Source organism: Taeniopygia guttata, chromosome 28, assembly GCF_048771995.1.
Source record: "Taeniopygia guttata chromosome 28, bTaeGut7.mat, whole genome shotgun sequence".
Classification (NCBI taxonomy): Eukaryota; Metazoa; Chordata; class Aves; order Passeriformes; family Estrildidae; genus Taeniopygia; species Taeniopygia guttata.
The window spans coordinates 6,069,628-6,085,312 of NC_133053.1; the positions used below are offsets into that span (position 1 = coordinate 6,069,628).

General features: G+C 46.9%; 1 protein-coding gene and 1 long non-coding RNA gene across 2 annotated transcripts; one reads left to right on the forward strand and one right to left on the reverse strand.

Annotated features, from left to right (window-relative positions):
- Positions 1-429: 429 nt before the first annotated feature.
- LOC116807553 (PHD finger protein 7) lies at positions 430-7,514 on the reverse strand. Its single transcript, XM_072919246.1, is given in 12 exon segments — positions 430-1,164; positions 1,866-2,807; positions 2,897-5,288; positions 5,441-5,559; positions 5,694-5,807; positions 6,023-6,160; positions 6,162-6,203; positions 6,205-6,378; positions 6,455-6,579; positions 6,862-6,963; positions 7,049-7,116; positions 7,472-7,514. Coding segments are annotated over 10 exon segments (1,284 nt in total). The 3' UTR covers positions 430-1,164; positions 1,866-2,807; positions 2,897-4,929.
- Positions 7,515-10,334: 2,820 nt separating this feature from the next.
- LOC140680791 (uncharacterized) lies at positions 10,335-12,093 on the forward strand. The gene is made up of 2 exons (XR_012052186.1): positions 10,335-11,290; positions 12,012-12,093. It is a non-coding gene; the product is annotated as an uncharacterized lncRNA (long non-coding RNA).
- The last annotated feature ends 3,592 nt before the right edge of the window (positions 12,094-15,685 follow it).

The window sequence follows — 15,685 nt, forward strand, 5'->3', positions numbered from 1 at the left end:
ACACCCGTGCCCGCAATGGCCCCTGCTCTCCAAGGCCTCCAGCCCTGCCCATCAGCCAGGCAGGCCGGCAGGGACAGAGCAGCCCTTGGGGCCGATGCTGCTGCAGCCAAAGAGCCCCGCAGAGGTGCTCATGCCCGCTGCCATTGGCTCTGTGCCCTGCAGTGTGCATGCTGTGTCGCCGGGCAGAGGCTGACCCCTGTGCTTCCCCAGGCCCTGCCAACAGCTCCTGTGCTGCTGCTGATGCGCTGCCCAGGGCACCCACAGGCACTGCTGGAGCCTCACACCCACCACAGCCAGCTGGGGTGAGACAGCTCTGCTGCTATGGGCTCGGCTCTGGGCAAAGCACCCGCATGTCCCTGGGCTTGGCAGAGCCTGTCCGCTCCTGGAGGGCTGGGGGTTCTGCTCTCGTCCGGCCTGGCCCGGGTCTTGGGGGCGTTTGACATTCCTGCTTGCCCTTAGAGCCGCCAGGGATGAGCCGGAGCTCAATGGCCCCAGCCTGGCTGGACAGTCAGGACTGGAGCCTTCCCGTGGCTCCCCAACCTCCAAGACCATCAGACCCAGATTGTAAACACTGCCAAACAGGGTTTGCCAATTTTTTTTCCTCTTAGATCTTTGAAAGGCTTTTGGAAGTAACATTGTTTGGCAACTTCTTCCAGGAACAAACGTGGCATGTTTCTATTCAGTAAAGAGTTTATTGGTTTCCTTGCATTTCTATTTGGTGTCCCTATGCTTTCTTCAGCATTCCGGGAAATAATGAAAATCTAACAAATTCTTCAGAGAAGTTTCTGAATCCACTGTTAGGAGAAGTCTCTAAATTCACTCCTTCTCTTAAATACATCCTTTACATACAGTTAAGTAGCGGCTCCTGTAACATACAAAGATGTAGTGGTTTACCTGACTGGACACCACAACATGATGTTATACACACCGGTAGATTAAAACACTTCTGTTCCTGGGGAGTTGCAAAGTTGCAGGCTCTTCTTGAGGTCCTGAATTAATTCTGCATGCCCATTCATACCTGCATTTCCTCCCCGTGCTCAGCTTTCTCCTACAGTTCCCAGGGAACAGATGTTACATACTCACCTCAAGCAATAATCTACGTCGGTCTTCCCAACCCTTTTTCTTCACTGAACTCTACTGATCTACAAAATAACTTTGGGCCCTCTGTGAAAAAAAAAAAAAAAAAAAAAGAACCAATTAATAGGCTTAAACACTTCTGATTGTGCTGCTGCTTCTAAAAATCATGGACAACACAGCAATAAAGTCAGGAGTCAATTCTTCACATCCTTCCTGTTCTCTTGCCCCCACCAGACGTTGTCTCCCTACAGAAATGTTCCCTACTGTGGCCTGGTGTCCACAGGACAATGAAAGGCAGCAGCAGTTTTCCTCAGCATGCTGCAGTCTAAATTGCAGTGAAATAGCCGCTGTTTCATTAGAAGCTCAGCACCAGGATCACACATCTTCCCCCAGAATTGGGGCCTGCTAAGGACTGAGCTCTCCATTTTAACACCCCCTGCAAATCAGACCGCCTGGAAGAGTGCTGGGCACTAACTGTATGAACACAGCAATACATTTCTGCAGCATTATCGAGTCAGTCTTGAGAAACACACATCATTTAAGCCTGTCTTAAGACTCTATTCTACAAAACATATAACAAGCAATTGTTTTGCTGGCCTCTGCAATTTTTGGGGACTCTGTGTGTTTCCTTTGGTTGTTGTTTTCTTTGTTTCTAAATACAAAATCCCCTGGATTCAGAAGAGAAAAGCCCAGATTCATTAGGACAAAGAACCACAGGGACAAGAACACTCAACATTCCTAGTGGTAACACCAGAAAGACGGGAAAAAGTTAAACATTATATAAATACCTGAAAGGATCCAAAATGTCTAGGTAACCTGTCACGTGGCTAATGTTTTGGTAAGGTCTAAAAGTCTAGATTCCTGTTAGGCAATTATCTGAAAGAGAAGAAAGCCAGAAATCTGCTTGGCCTTTATTTTACCAGGGCTTTCTCACGGGATTCTACCACAATTTTGAGCACAAGTAAGGATGCCAAAATTTGACTAGGAAACATTCCTAAGCAGGCAGCATTTTTTCCTCCTCACGGAATTCCAGGAACAGTTTTAAAAAAATACAAAAGGGGGCGAAGAAATTCTGTCATACCTCTTAGGCATTCATCATCTTTGGAGAAGAAGAAAACTCTAGCACTTTCTGTGCGTGGTAAAGAAACAAACCTAGACAAGTACAAAGGGATTTTAGCACCCAAAATTGTGCTATCAAATGCCATGAAAGCAAGTTAAAACTGTAGTGCTTCAGAGAAATGGTATACATTGAAAAGCTTTATTCCCCAGTAACCAAATAGAGCCTTCTAGAAAAAAAATAAACAACTTCTTAACAGAAAATTGACTGTGTCTTTGGCTTCTGGCCAAACTCAGATTGGAGTTGGTCAAACCAAAATGAGCCAGTTAATTTCTTGTGCTCAACATCTCTCTTTTCATATTCAACTTCACATCACATGGGCTGCTGGGAGTTTTTACTCTGGGCAGCACAAATGGTTTTCCAAGATGACTTTCATTGCTCAGAGGTGTGCAATCTCAGTTTCCCATTCCCTGAGTGCTGCTATTAATATTCCCATAGCATCCAACTACTACAGCCAGGTAGAAAGCAAATAGAAACGGAACTTGCATTTCTTGGTCCTTTTCAGTTTCTCACGTCTCAGGCTCACCATCATTCTCAGAACTGCCGTCTTGGAAACGTGAATCCTCTTGCCATGTGACTTTTACCGGCTTTATTGTTCCGAGTCCGCGAGGCTCTGCAATAAGAGCAACAAAAAAGAAATCCACATCCAGATTATTGCTCCACTTATCAGGAAGGATTCCTCCTTTCAAGACAGATACTTACAGTGAAGAAGACAGATGTAGGAAGGACAGAATCTGCTTCTGCCAGATTTTCTGAGCTACATCTCTGCTCCAGGATTTTGCACTCTGTTCTCGGGATCTCTGCTGTATTCTAATGAATGTATCGTTGCATTCAGAAGACACTGAATACCTTCTGAATTCAGCACAAGTGTGGAGGGTCCTCGTTTTGCATTTTTGCATTGGTTTTTTAAAAATATTTTTGATAACTTCACACGGTTTCTTTTCTCTCTTACAGGACTGTGACTCGATTTAATGTTCTTTCGTCTTCTTTTCATAAGGCCTCATTTTATCTACAGTTAGAACATTCCAACGATCATGTGTCATTCAGTTTCCTTTTTCTAAAGGTCCAAGAATAGAATTCAGTAACAAGCAGAATGTTCATGGATCTTGCGGTCAACTCCAGGCTTTTGCTCCTCCCTCTACATTAACACACATTTCCTTTAAAATCTTGTTGGGTTCTCTGAAACTTGATATGACTGGTGTGTCACTGTTCTCCCTGTTTGAGAGATTCAGGGCATGACAACAAGCCTTTTCACCACTCAGCAAAAAAACCCATTTCCTTCTCAAAGCACGCCTTTCAGAATTCCTGAGATGCAAGCATGACTTACTGCTCATTAATCTACCACAGCTTTGGCAAGCAGAAATGAAGATCAAATTGCTTCTGCCTAATTACTGACTTCTGCTGCTGAAAATCCCCTGTGTCCTGACCTTCTTTACACCACAATGCTCTACAGTGCCTGCCAGAAGCTCTTCCTTAGAAATGGCACTGTGAGAAGCGTTCTGCTGTTACCTTCTTTGATGCCCAACTCCTCTGTGTCTCCAAAGAAGGCAAACTTGAACGCGCTTGACTCCTGAGCTGTGCCGTTCTTGGGCAAAGGTCCCAGATGGTCATCTGGGGCAGAGTCCTGTGCATCCTCTTTGTCCCAGGGTATTTCCACAGTCTTTTCTGGTTTGTTCTTTGAAGCTCCAAACAAATCTTTTAAGTCAGCAGCAATAAAGTAATGGATTTCTTCAGACACTTGAGGCAGTGTCCCGCTCTCTTCTTTCTTCTTTCTTTTGGCTTTACTGAAATGAGATTGTTCAAGGATAGCAAAACAGTGCACGACCTTTCCAAAGACAGCTTCCCTAAGACACACCTTGCTCTGAACATCTCCCTAACTGTATCCAAGCCCGTTAAGGAGAGGTTCACTCAAGAGTGAGCAGTGGGGAAACATCTCAGCTTGGAGTTGAAAGGCTGGAAGAAGAGTCCTTCTTAATCATTTAAGTGACTTTTCACTTAATACATGGTAAGACAGAAACCAAGGAATTTAGCACAAGACTACTTTCCTGCCAGTAGAAATGTCAAGACCGAACACGGTTTTCTCACAGACCTGCAAATCGTAAGGTCCCTGTACTGACCGTTCTCACCTTCACTTCCAGCAGTGAACTGATGGACTAGAAAGAAAAGTTGAGGCTACGTGCTGCTGTTGGAGGTCCCAGTTGAGGCCCAACGCTGCTGGCGGGAGCGATTGCTCCTGTGGGTCCTCCCTGATGGTGTCCCCGTGCGCCTGGGCATTTCAGCACTTGCTGCTCTCCTCCTGCTCCTGTCCTGAGGACTCCTGGACCGGAGAGGTTGATTTGAGGCCCGGCGCTGCAGGCGGGAGCTTCTGCGTCTGGGTGATGTCCCTGATGGAGTCTCCCTTTGCCTGGGCCTCTCAGTCCTTAGTGCTGTCCTGTGGCTGCTGTCACGGCGACTGCTGGACTGGACAGGTGGACTTAGGGCCTGACCTTGCAGGCGGGAGCTTCTGCGTCTGGGCGATGTCCCTGATGGAGTCTCCCTTCGCCTGGGCCTCTCAGTCCTTGGTGCTGTCCTGTGGCTGCTGTCACGGCGACTCCTGGACCGGACAGGTGGACTTAGGGCCCGGTGCTGCTGGCAGGAGCGGCGGCGTCTGGGGATGCCTGTGAAGGTGTCTCCCTTTGCCTGGGCCTCTCAGTCCTTGGTCTTGTCCTGCTGCAGCTCTCACGGCGACTCCTCGATCAGACTGGTCCATTTGGGGCCCGACCTTGCTGGCGGGAGCGGGTGCGCCCGCGGCCGGGCCCAGCATGTCTGGAATGGCCGCTGTCCTCAAGCTCAGGGGTGCTGCTGTACATTGACCTTGGTGTGCTGGGGCTGCTGGTGTCCAGCGAGGGAGATGGCAGAGACTGCTGCCGTGCTGTGCGTTGGTGGCTGCTGCTGCTGCTGGTCTCTGCGGATGAAGCCTGGGGATCCAGCCCTGATGGCACTGGGCCACAGGAGCTGGGGATGATGGCCTCAGATTCTGAGGAGCCGTGAGCAGGCTCCCGTCCTGACTGACTGGCCAGCCGGGGGCCACTGAGCTCTGTCTCATCTCTGGAGGCTGTAAGGACAAGTAGGAATGTCTAAGACCACCCAGGCCCAAGGCAAGCCTGGCCAGAGCAGAACCCCAGCCCTTCAGGAGCAGACGGGCTCTGCCAGGCCCAGCCTGGGAACTGCCCCCAGCCCAGGGACACCGGGTGCTTTGCCTCATACCCGTTCCAAGACCAGCACAGCTGTCACACTCCCAGCTCTGTACGCTGTTTCTCAGGCCGGAGCAGCGCCTGTGGGTGCCCTCAGCAGCGCAGGAGGAGCACAGGAGCAGTTCCCAGGGCCTGGGGAAGCAAATGGGTTCATGGCACTGAGGACAAAGTGATTGTCCGGCCAAGCTCTTCTAGTTCTTTTCTCTTTGAGCCCTTGAAGTGACACGGGTACCTTTCAGAGCCTCAGGTGCAGCTCCCCAACTTACCCCTCTTCCTCTGCCTCCTCCCTCTCTCCCGGGTAAAGGCAATCCCTGGCATTGCACCTTCTGTGCCTCTCTCCTAGATCCACGAAGGCATTGTTGTCCTCCCATGTTGGCAGTCTGATGGAGAAAGGAAAAGCTGATGAGTTTCTGCTGCCCTTCACTCATGGAGGTACAGGTTGTCCCTGCTCTTCCTCCAGTGCTTTTCCAAGTCGTGCCAGAAGCTGAAGCCCAGACTCACGGGACAGGGCAGGGCCAAGACTGCTGGGGCAGGGCCTGGCACAGCACAGACCTTGCACCTCCTGTCCTGTGAGGCAGGCAGAAGGAACACCAACCTCAAGGGGATTCGGATCCCCATGATGAACATTTCTGTAAGAAATTGTTCAATGTCCCTGCACAGGGGGCACTGGAGGCACAGATAACCAGCGCTTATGGCCTGTCCCTGCAGGGCAAACAGAAGCAGGGTGAGCAAGGCCCTGATGCTGCTGAGCACCTGCTGTGCCCTTGGGCTGAGGGGAGGGCTCCTACCTGGATGCAGTCCCTGTGGAACCAGGCCCTTTTACACGCTGGGCACACCAGGGTTCTGAAGGTCTTTCTATACTCCACAGGCTCCATACAGATGGGGCAATCGGTGCCCGGCTCTGGAGTTGCCTCCACATCCTGCTCTGGACAGTGTTTAGGGCAGAAGGAGCTGGAGGAAAATGGATGAGCAAAGTGAGAAATGTTGGATCTTCCACCAGGGGTGACCAGGAGTGGGGAGGTTGTACCTGTAATATGGAATATACTGTGTGATGCAGCCACCCTCCTTGGCACAGGGCAGGTGGAACCATCTGTCACAGCCCTCCGTGCAGCACATGATGGCTGCCCCGCTCAGGCCACAGACGCAGCAGCGCTGGAAAGAGCCAAGCAACCCCATCAGCAGCAGCCTCGGGGCCTCCCCAGGCAGCCCCAGGGCTCCGGGCAGGGCGCAGGATGTGGCCACTGCTGGGTCTCAGCCCACAGAGCCGTCTGGTGGAGGAGGGGGGCTCCTGTGCCAGAGCCTCTGTGCAGCTGCTGGGAGCCAGACTTTGTCCCACAGCCGGCCTGAAGGGCAGGTCTTTCATTCCTAGTGTCTGGGCTAAGCGCTAACAAACCTCATCTGGCACAAATCTCCCTGCTTGCATCAGGCTCTCACCTTTTGTGCCGCCCGCCGTACTACATTTTGGATATCTTGAGGAAGAAATCCCATGAGTCCAACACGGTCGTTCTCTTGACAAAAAAGATCAGTAGCAAAGAACTGCAGCAGAGGGGAGGAGCAGATGAGGAAAGAGAGGCAGGAACTGCCCATTGCAATGGTGGAGGGAGCTCCCAGAGCCACTCACCAGGCAGAACACGTGGGCACAGAGCCCATCCTTCACCAGTTTGTCACCGCAGATGTCCGGGTCAGCCTCTGCACGGCAACACAGCATGCACACTGCAGGGCACAGAGCCAATGGCAGCGGGCATGAGCACCTCTGCGGGGCTCTTTGGCTGCAGCAGCATCGGCCCCAAGGGCTGCTCTGTCCCTGCCAGCCTGCCTGGCTGATGGGCAGGGCTGGAGGCCTTGGAGAGCAGGGGCCATTGCGGGCACGGGTGTCCCAAGAGCTGCCCCCTGGCCCAGCTGGGCCCCACTTGGGGAGGAAGGAGGCTCCCAGCCACGGCATGGCTGAGCAGCTCCTGCCTCCCCCTGCCTCTGCTCTGGGCTCACACAACGCCTGCCACAGGAGCCCCTGGGCGCGGCTGTGGGAGGGTGGCCTTGCCCTCACCTGGCTCCCTGGCACCAGGGCCCTCCTGCTTGCTGTCGCACATGGCAGCCGTCAGTGGTGTGTCCCTGTCCAGAAACGTCACAGTCTCCTCCAGGTGCTGGTCCTCTCTCTCTGTGGGAGAAAGAGGAGGGTGGGGAGTTTGCAGCACAGGCCCAGAGCCACGAGGGCACTACTCCCTGCGGAGCCTTGCGTGAGCCCTGCTCCTGTCCGCCTTCTCTTCCCGTCATCGCCTCGAGGAACACCGCAGTCTGCTCTGGCTGTTCCTCCGCTGATTCTGGGCAGGGAGAGGCAGGGGAGCCTGCAGCACAGGCCCGGAGCCTGAGCTGTGGGGCTCCTCTGGTCCCTGGGCAGCAGAGTCCCTGCCCTGCCTTCTCCTCCCGTTGTCAGGTCGCACTGACACACGGCCTGAGCCCAGCCTTCCTTTTTGAGGCCTTGGTTGCGCGGGTCACAATGGCCACTCTGACATCAGCATCGTGCAGCCAAAAGTGGGGCAGCCATGGCCTCAGGTTCCTGGCAACCACTTGAGGCGGCCCCCTTGGGAACCCAGGTTCTGAGATGGGTGCGAAGGTTGGGCCAGCAGGGAACCCGGGCAGGGACTCCTGCAGCAAGTGCAGGGCCAAATGCCAGGCCACGAGGCAGTCATTGGGCACTGCTCTGCTGCTGCTCCTGCACATTGCACACAGACACAGAGCCACCTGCTCTGTCTCAACCCTGTTCAGCACTGGACAGCGGGACACAGTAAAATGTTCTCTTGGGTACATGATCGAATCATTCAAAGTCCTGCATAAAAGCAACTCACATTCAAAGGACACGCACAAAAAACCCCAAACCCTGCTACAAACCTTGAATTGAAACAAAAAGCATGTTCCTATTCAGAAACACAGATTAACACCTTGGCCAAAATTTTTTCATATTAGGTCTTTGAAAGGATTTCAAAAGTTTTGTTATTTGGCAACTTCTTCAAGGAACAAACAGGAAATGCTTCTGATCTCTAAACCAGGATTTATTGGTTTGCTTTCACTTTCTTTTTGAAATCCTTATGCTTCACCAGGCAGTCCAGAAAATTGTGAAAATCCAACATAATATTAGGGGAAGTTTCTGAATTCACAGTTTGTCTCAAAGACTTTTTTACATACATACAAGGAACTGCTCCTGTAACATACAGAGGTGCAGTCGTTTCCCTGAGTGGACATCACAAAATGACGTTATACACGCCTCTATATTAAAGAACTTCTGTTGCCTGGTAATTACAAACCTTCAAACTCTTCTAGAAGCTTTCCTCTGTGCAACTTCACTAGGTCTCTCTCTCTCCTCAACTCTCAAGCATGCCCAGGTCTCACTGAAGGGCAGCACAGCCGTGTGGTTTATCAGCCTCTGCTCCTGTTTCCGTCCCATCAGCAAACCTGCTGAGGGAGCGCTCCGTCCCTTCTGTCAGGTCACTGGGGAATAGGGCAAACAAGGCTGACACCAGCACGGCCCCCTGAGCTCACAGCTCTCTGAGTTTGGAGCTCCACTGTCCACTTCTCTACGCCACTGTCCCTGAGCTGCTCCATGACCGTGATATGGGAGGCCAGGACAAAGCCTTGCTGAAGTCCCGGCTGACAACAGCTGTCAGAACTCAAAATGTCCCTCAGACATTTTTAGATGTTCCCAGTCCAAGTCAGACGCATTTAAGACCCTAGCAGGCAACTAAAAACAGCTGTAATTTTAGATTTGAACCATAGAAAAATTTACCAACCTTACAAAAAGAACAAAAAGTTGCAAAAGTTTAAATATAATAGTAAAATTAGTCACAAAGTAAAAAGAAAAATTTTTAAGTGCTATACAAGAAGATTTTAAGTCTTATACAGGGGAGGGTTTAGTTTTATACATAAAAATCAAAAGTTTTAAGATAAAGAGATTTAGGCCTATCCTGTCCTCCCTCTTTCTTCTTCCTTACCTCCATATTCTTAGTAATGTTAACACTCACAAATTAATTTAGGGTAAAAAAGCACCATTTAATAGACGTAATAAGCATTAAAGAAAAACTATAAACACTTAACACATAATGTACCGTATAAAAAATAACACCAACCCTGGGCGGGGGAAGAGAAGAAAAAAACTAAAGTCAAAAAAGATATCAAAGTATGTATGTGCCTTTACCTAAGCTACTAAGCAAACCACAACTACCCAAGAAGACAATCTTTTAAATAACTTACAATCAACTACCTTGAAACCAAACAACAAAAAACTTCTAAGCCTTTCTTTAAAAGCACAAATTAAAAGAAAAGTTTTTCCACCACGCAAAACCACCCCAACCTAAAGTAAGCTCCAACAAACAGCCACTGCTCTCCCCTCACAAACCCAACCAGTCAGTGCAGCAGAGGTGGCTGTGAGATTGGTCAAGCATGGTTTTCTGTCACTGTAGAGATGGACACAAGGCATACACATACACCTGTGCAGTGACAGCAATGGCTTCTTCTTTATTACAAGTTGTTCTCAAGTTTTTATACCCCAAGGAAAGTGTGATCTTAAGTCATTAGTTACATCAAAAAAGCTCAGGATATTCAATGGACAAAGCAATAGCTTATTGTATTTTATTGGTACAAAGCATTGAATGTCAACAATTCGTTGCAAATGTGTTTACCACAAACTATGAAGGCACGCATGCTGCTCCCTAAGGCACGTATCCTCTGACTACAAGTAACCCCGATGTGTTTATCAGTTCCCATGCTAACAGCCTCGCTTTCTTCCTTGCCATGGATAAACTCATACTTTATTAATTTCTTCTTCTGCTAACTCAGTTGTTTGCCCTGCAGAACAGCTGCTAAGCCTGTTCACAGTTTTCCCTTTCTGTTATTCCACAGGCTTAGAGATGACATCCAAGAGGAGCTATTCTGTCACCTTTCTGGGGATGGGGTGAGGCTGATAGGCCTGCAGTTTCCTGGCTCCTTCTTGGTGCCCTTTTGGAAGACTAAGAAGTTAAGTGAGACCACTCCTATTTTGTCTGTACCACCAATACAGCCTCAGATAACTTTTAAATCAAGTCCTTGTGCTCACACAAGCAGACACTGCATGTTCAAGGCACAAGACCTGAATGTCTTGATGGGGAAGGGCTTTACAATACTTTACAGAAGACAGCATTTTTCACCTTTGTTTTATTTGTGTGCGAAAATGAAGAGCAATATTCTGTTGAGAGACTGAATTAATATCAAAATCAAGCTAAACCAAGCTTTCAAGTTAAGGAACACCAGGCCAGAACCTCCCTGAACAGGGTCAGTTCTCTCTATACATTCCCAAGCTTTAATAGCCTTCACTTGTACAACTGTAGATTTATTTTCTACAGGGTTCCCTCCTTGTTCTGTAACGGCAAGCACAGGTGCAAACCTGCTGTTCCCCAACATTTGAATGCTCCGTTTTGAAATCTGAATTTTTATTAATAAAGTAATAACTACACCTTAACAAGGTACCCAAAAATACTAGATTGAAATCTATAAAATGCTGCTGACAGAGCCCTTTTCTGAGTGTAAGTGCATAAGTATCCTTAAGACTAGCAAGAGCATTCCCCATATCTCTGGTGGGGAAGGACAAGATTGATCTGCGTTGTCAGGCAACCAATTGCAAACTAAATATAACACTTCTAAACGCTTGTGTATCTCAAATTCATTAAACACAGAAACTAGATAAAAGGGGTTCTGCAAACTCCCCATACTCTTCTTTCTCCCACAGAGAGAGAGGACCAGCACCTGGAGGAGACTGTGACGTTTCTGGACAGGGACTCACTGCTGACGGCTGACATGTGCGACAGCAAGCAGGAGGGCCCTGGTGCCAGGGAGCCAGGTGAGGGCAAGGCCACCCTCCCACAGCCGGGCCAGGGGCTCCTGTGGCAGGCGTTGTGTGGGGCCCAGAGCAGAGGCAGGGGGAGGCAGGAGCTGCTCAGCCATGCCGCGGCTGGGAGCCCCAGATTTATTTCTGCTTCCAGCACTGCCCTGCTGCTTTGCCTTCAGCATTAATTTCACCTCACCCAGCTGAACATGGCCCATCCTTTGGCTCTATGTGGTGCCCCTCAGTGGGCTGTAAGCTCTGCTGGCTCCAGGATTGTGATTTCACACTCTGCAGCACTACCAGTGACCACAGCTGTGTCTGTGGGGCTGTCAAAGCCCTTTGGGCCATGCTCAGGACAAACAGGACATGAGGGGATCCCTTCACACGTGCACAGGGAGGAAAATAAAGTAATGGACCAGGGAGTAAAGGCAAACAAAAAATCCTCTTCAGTTACACATATGGAACATTCCTGACGCAGAAAAAGCATTCCACCTGCAGGAGAAAGACTGTCCAAAAGTATCACACACAGCAAACTCAGGTGGCTGTGTCACCACTGGGGTGTGACCAGGCAGGGCCCACTGGAAGCACAGACTGTTCTGCCAGCACTAAACCAGGGTGAGTGTGAAGGTCACTGAACACTCCTTGAATTCTCCTCACCCTGAAACACCTGGGTTAAATAACTGCCTGTGAAAGAAAACCAGTGATTCATTACCAATCCAGCTTCCCTTTCCTGCAGGGGATATGGGATGCTGTCAACACACCTCAGGGTACAGAAGATAAGACTAACGAGTCCCAAGCTTGAGGCCTTTGCAAGACAGGTAAGAATAAGGGGAAGCAGAGCTGGTGTGCTCATGGCCAGTCAACTAACTTCTTATTTTAACAGAAAGAACACAGCGGAGAGTTTTAATAATTTGGGAAAGGTCAGCATCCAGTCCTACCTTCACAAACCTGAGATGTCAGCACAAAGAACCTCTGAGAACTTTGCCTGTGACTAGAGTGGACGCTCCTTTTAGTGTGTTTGAGATGTCATGAGCAGCAAGTCAGAGCCATATGAAGTAGGAGTCACCCAACAGGATGTAATTTTTTTTTTTAAATCGTTTTCTGGAATTAATATGAGCAACCAACTGTAAAATGGATTTCAGTTAAGATATCTTTTAAGATTAAGATATCTTAATCAGTTAAGATTAAGATATCTTTTAAATTAGAAGCCACAACTGAGCAAATAGAAGACTGTTTACAAACATTGATTATTTATTTACAGACACTCCTGCTAATGGAGTCTTCTCCCTAAAAAAAATGAGAGAAACTTAAAAGAATAGCACAATTTTCTGTAATGAGCATATCAGACACTTTGAAGGTTAAAATGTATTCCAGGCTAGAATAAAAGTAACACATGAAGGGTCATGGGTCAGCTAACTAGAAGACATGTGCATCAATGCCACTAGTCCCATCATTAAGTACACACTGTAGCTAGGAATTAAGGTAATAGAATTTTTAAAAAACTTCAGATTGCTCCTCTTGAATATTTTTTTTAAACAAATCCATACATTTAAAAAGTCAGTTTGTTAAGAAAAGTGAGTCTTCACATCAGGAAAGTTAAAGATTTAAATACAAAAGGCCCCAGCAGGAATAGCCCCAGTGGATGGTTTTAAAAACAGCACAGAGAAAGAGAGGGGAGAAAAAAAGCCATTAACAGCTTTAGGGTCTTCCAGTACATTCTCCTCTTTAAATGCTGAAAAATAAGCACAAGGAAAGAAACATGGAAAAGCTCACAAAGTCTGTGCTAGTCTCAGTCAAGAATAAGAGAGAGATTCAATGGAATTCTGGATTTTTTATGAAAAATTTACATCAGCCTTAGCAGGGTATGGTTTTGTTTCTTTTTCAGATTTAATAGGTTTCTGACAGACAGCCTCAGGAAACCTTCTATAAAAAATCAGAACTTTGATTACATTACTGTCATTATTTTAGGTTTAAAACACAGATGTGGGAGCTCACTCATCCTTGCCACAAACGCATACCTCAATTTAAACTGCACTGTCGACATTGCAATATTGCTTCTAAGAAGCAGCACACCAACAGGATAACTTTCAATCTCTAAGATTTCTATATATACACACAATTTTAGACAGAATTTATTTTCAATTTCTAATCCACTTTAATTCAAAGACAGTTTGGTGATTTCAATAGGAGCAAGATCAGATAAAACAGATAAAATATAATCAAGGTGTGTGATTATATCACTTAGTGCTTCTTTTCAGCTGTAGATTTATGCTACAGTGAGAGATGAAACAATCCCCTTTAAAACACTCTAGAACCAAAGCTACAGCATGACTGCCTGTTCTCAGCAGCTCAAAGAAGGGGACATCCAGAAATCAAATTAAAACCAAAAGACTAAGACTTCCAGTTTGCAATTTCCTCTGTAAAGAAGTCAGAGGATGCCTTTAAGTGGAGTATCTAACTAACTTCTGAGTGCTTAGACTGCAGATTAATCCTGTATCTCAAATCAATTTACTTAAGGGCATTAAAATGCTTTGAAAGAAAAATATTTATACTAACAGTCTTATCATTGCCCAGTGCCTTGTGCCAGTGAGCGTGAGGAAATGAACATTTTATGTGTGTGGTGTAAACAACTAGTTAAGTGAGACCACTCCTGTTTTGTCTGTACCACTAATACAGCCTCAGATAACTTTTAAATCAAGTCCTTGTGCTCACACAAGCAGACACCACAGGCCACTTTCTTCCTGCCCAGTGCCCATTTCCACAGTGAACGTTCCAGCAGCACCCCTGCATCCCAGCACCGATAAAATGATGTGCAGAGCACCCCTGCATCCCAGCACAGATAAAATGATGTGCAGAGCTCATACAGAGCTCACAGCACAGCTAAAACAAGCACAGAGCAGAAGTAAAACAATGGGATTGCAGAGAGCTTCCCATACTCTGGCCTACCTCAGTGCATTAAATCTGCTTCCCACTGTTTAAACAGAACCATTTGGGATGGCAGGGGGAAAGCACATTTTCAACATCTATAGTAACAGGGGCCTTAAAGCTGCCAAGATTTCTTTGGTCATCTCCACACTGGAAGACCTTTCCCATGCAGCACAAGGCAATGGCAATTAGAGTTAGCACCAGGCCAACCTCACAGCACCACGGGATTGGCAACAATTTTTCACAACCTGCTCCAGCTCACAGATGTTTGGCTTTGTGTCCTGTAAATTTAAATTTACTTCACCTTGCCAAACTCAACAGTATCACATTTTAGATAATTTACTGATATTTTTACGCAGTAGAGGAGAAAATCTGTGCATTATACACATTGACTGCCACTGAAATAATACTTTAACCTGAAGAGAAAAATCTACTTTTAGAAGCAACTGGTTTACACAAAGCATCTATTTTCCTTTGGCCTGTGATCTTCTAACACAGGCACAGATTTGTTTGACACACACACACATATTTACCTAGGTGAATGCATCTGGCAGTCAGTGCAGGTTGTCATAACCCAAACAACATCAGCACTTTGTGATGGCAACAAACAGCAGAAATCAATCAAGGCATTGATATGTTGATACAATTATTCCTGTTAGTGGCCAGGTGATTTATTGGTAAGTGAGATATGTAATCAAAACTGTTATTAATTGTAGTGCCAAAGATTAGAGGAACTGCATATAATGACTTGCTCAAGTTCTGCACGAGCAGCTTTCACTCACATTTATGCTTGTTTTCTGTTTTAGACTGTAAGGCTCATTTAACTTTTTTCCTTCACAAAGCTTTTTTTGTAATCAAGGGATGTCTTCAGCTAATATTCCATGGCAATGGCATTCTTTGTAAATTCATATGTCATCACTGTTGCTTGTCATTTCTAATGACAGAGAAATACTTGGTTATCATTGAAGAAAAATTACAGTATCATTACTTGTATTATTTTTTAATTTGATGAAGCTATTCACTGAGCAAACCTCCCACTTTTCTCAGGCATTAATTTTATCCAGGAACAAAGTTCTTGCCCTTTTTTTTTGCCAGTATTCTAGCCAGTAAAGCTCAAATGATACTATGATCTGCTTATGTCTGTTCTCCATTTGCTCAATACTCACTCATTCCACTTTTCTCCTTCAAGAAGCAGATAACTTTGTATTTAGTACAACTAATTGTTACAGTAGTGTTCTAATACAGCCAGGAAAGAACAATAACTACCAAGAATCACCTTGTTTCCTTGGCACACACTCATCACAGAAGTTTTTGCTCTGAACTCTTACAGCTTGTACAGAAAAAAATACCTTTCACGGTTAAGGTGTCTGATATTGAGACTACACTACAGATGCCTCTACCATTTTGTCCTTTATTCTCATGGGAAGTATTCCTTCTAAAGTCAGTTTTATTAATAGTAATTGTGTTTATCAACTGAAGTGGTGG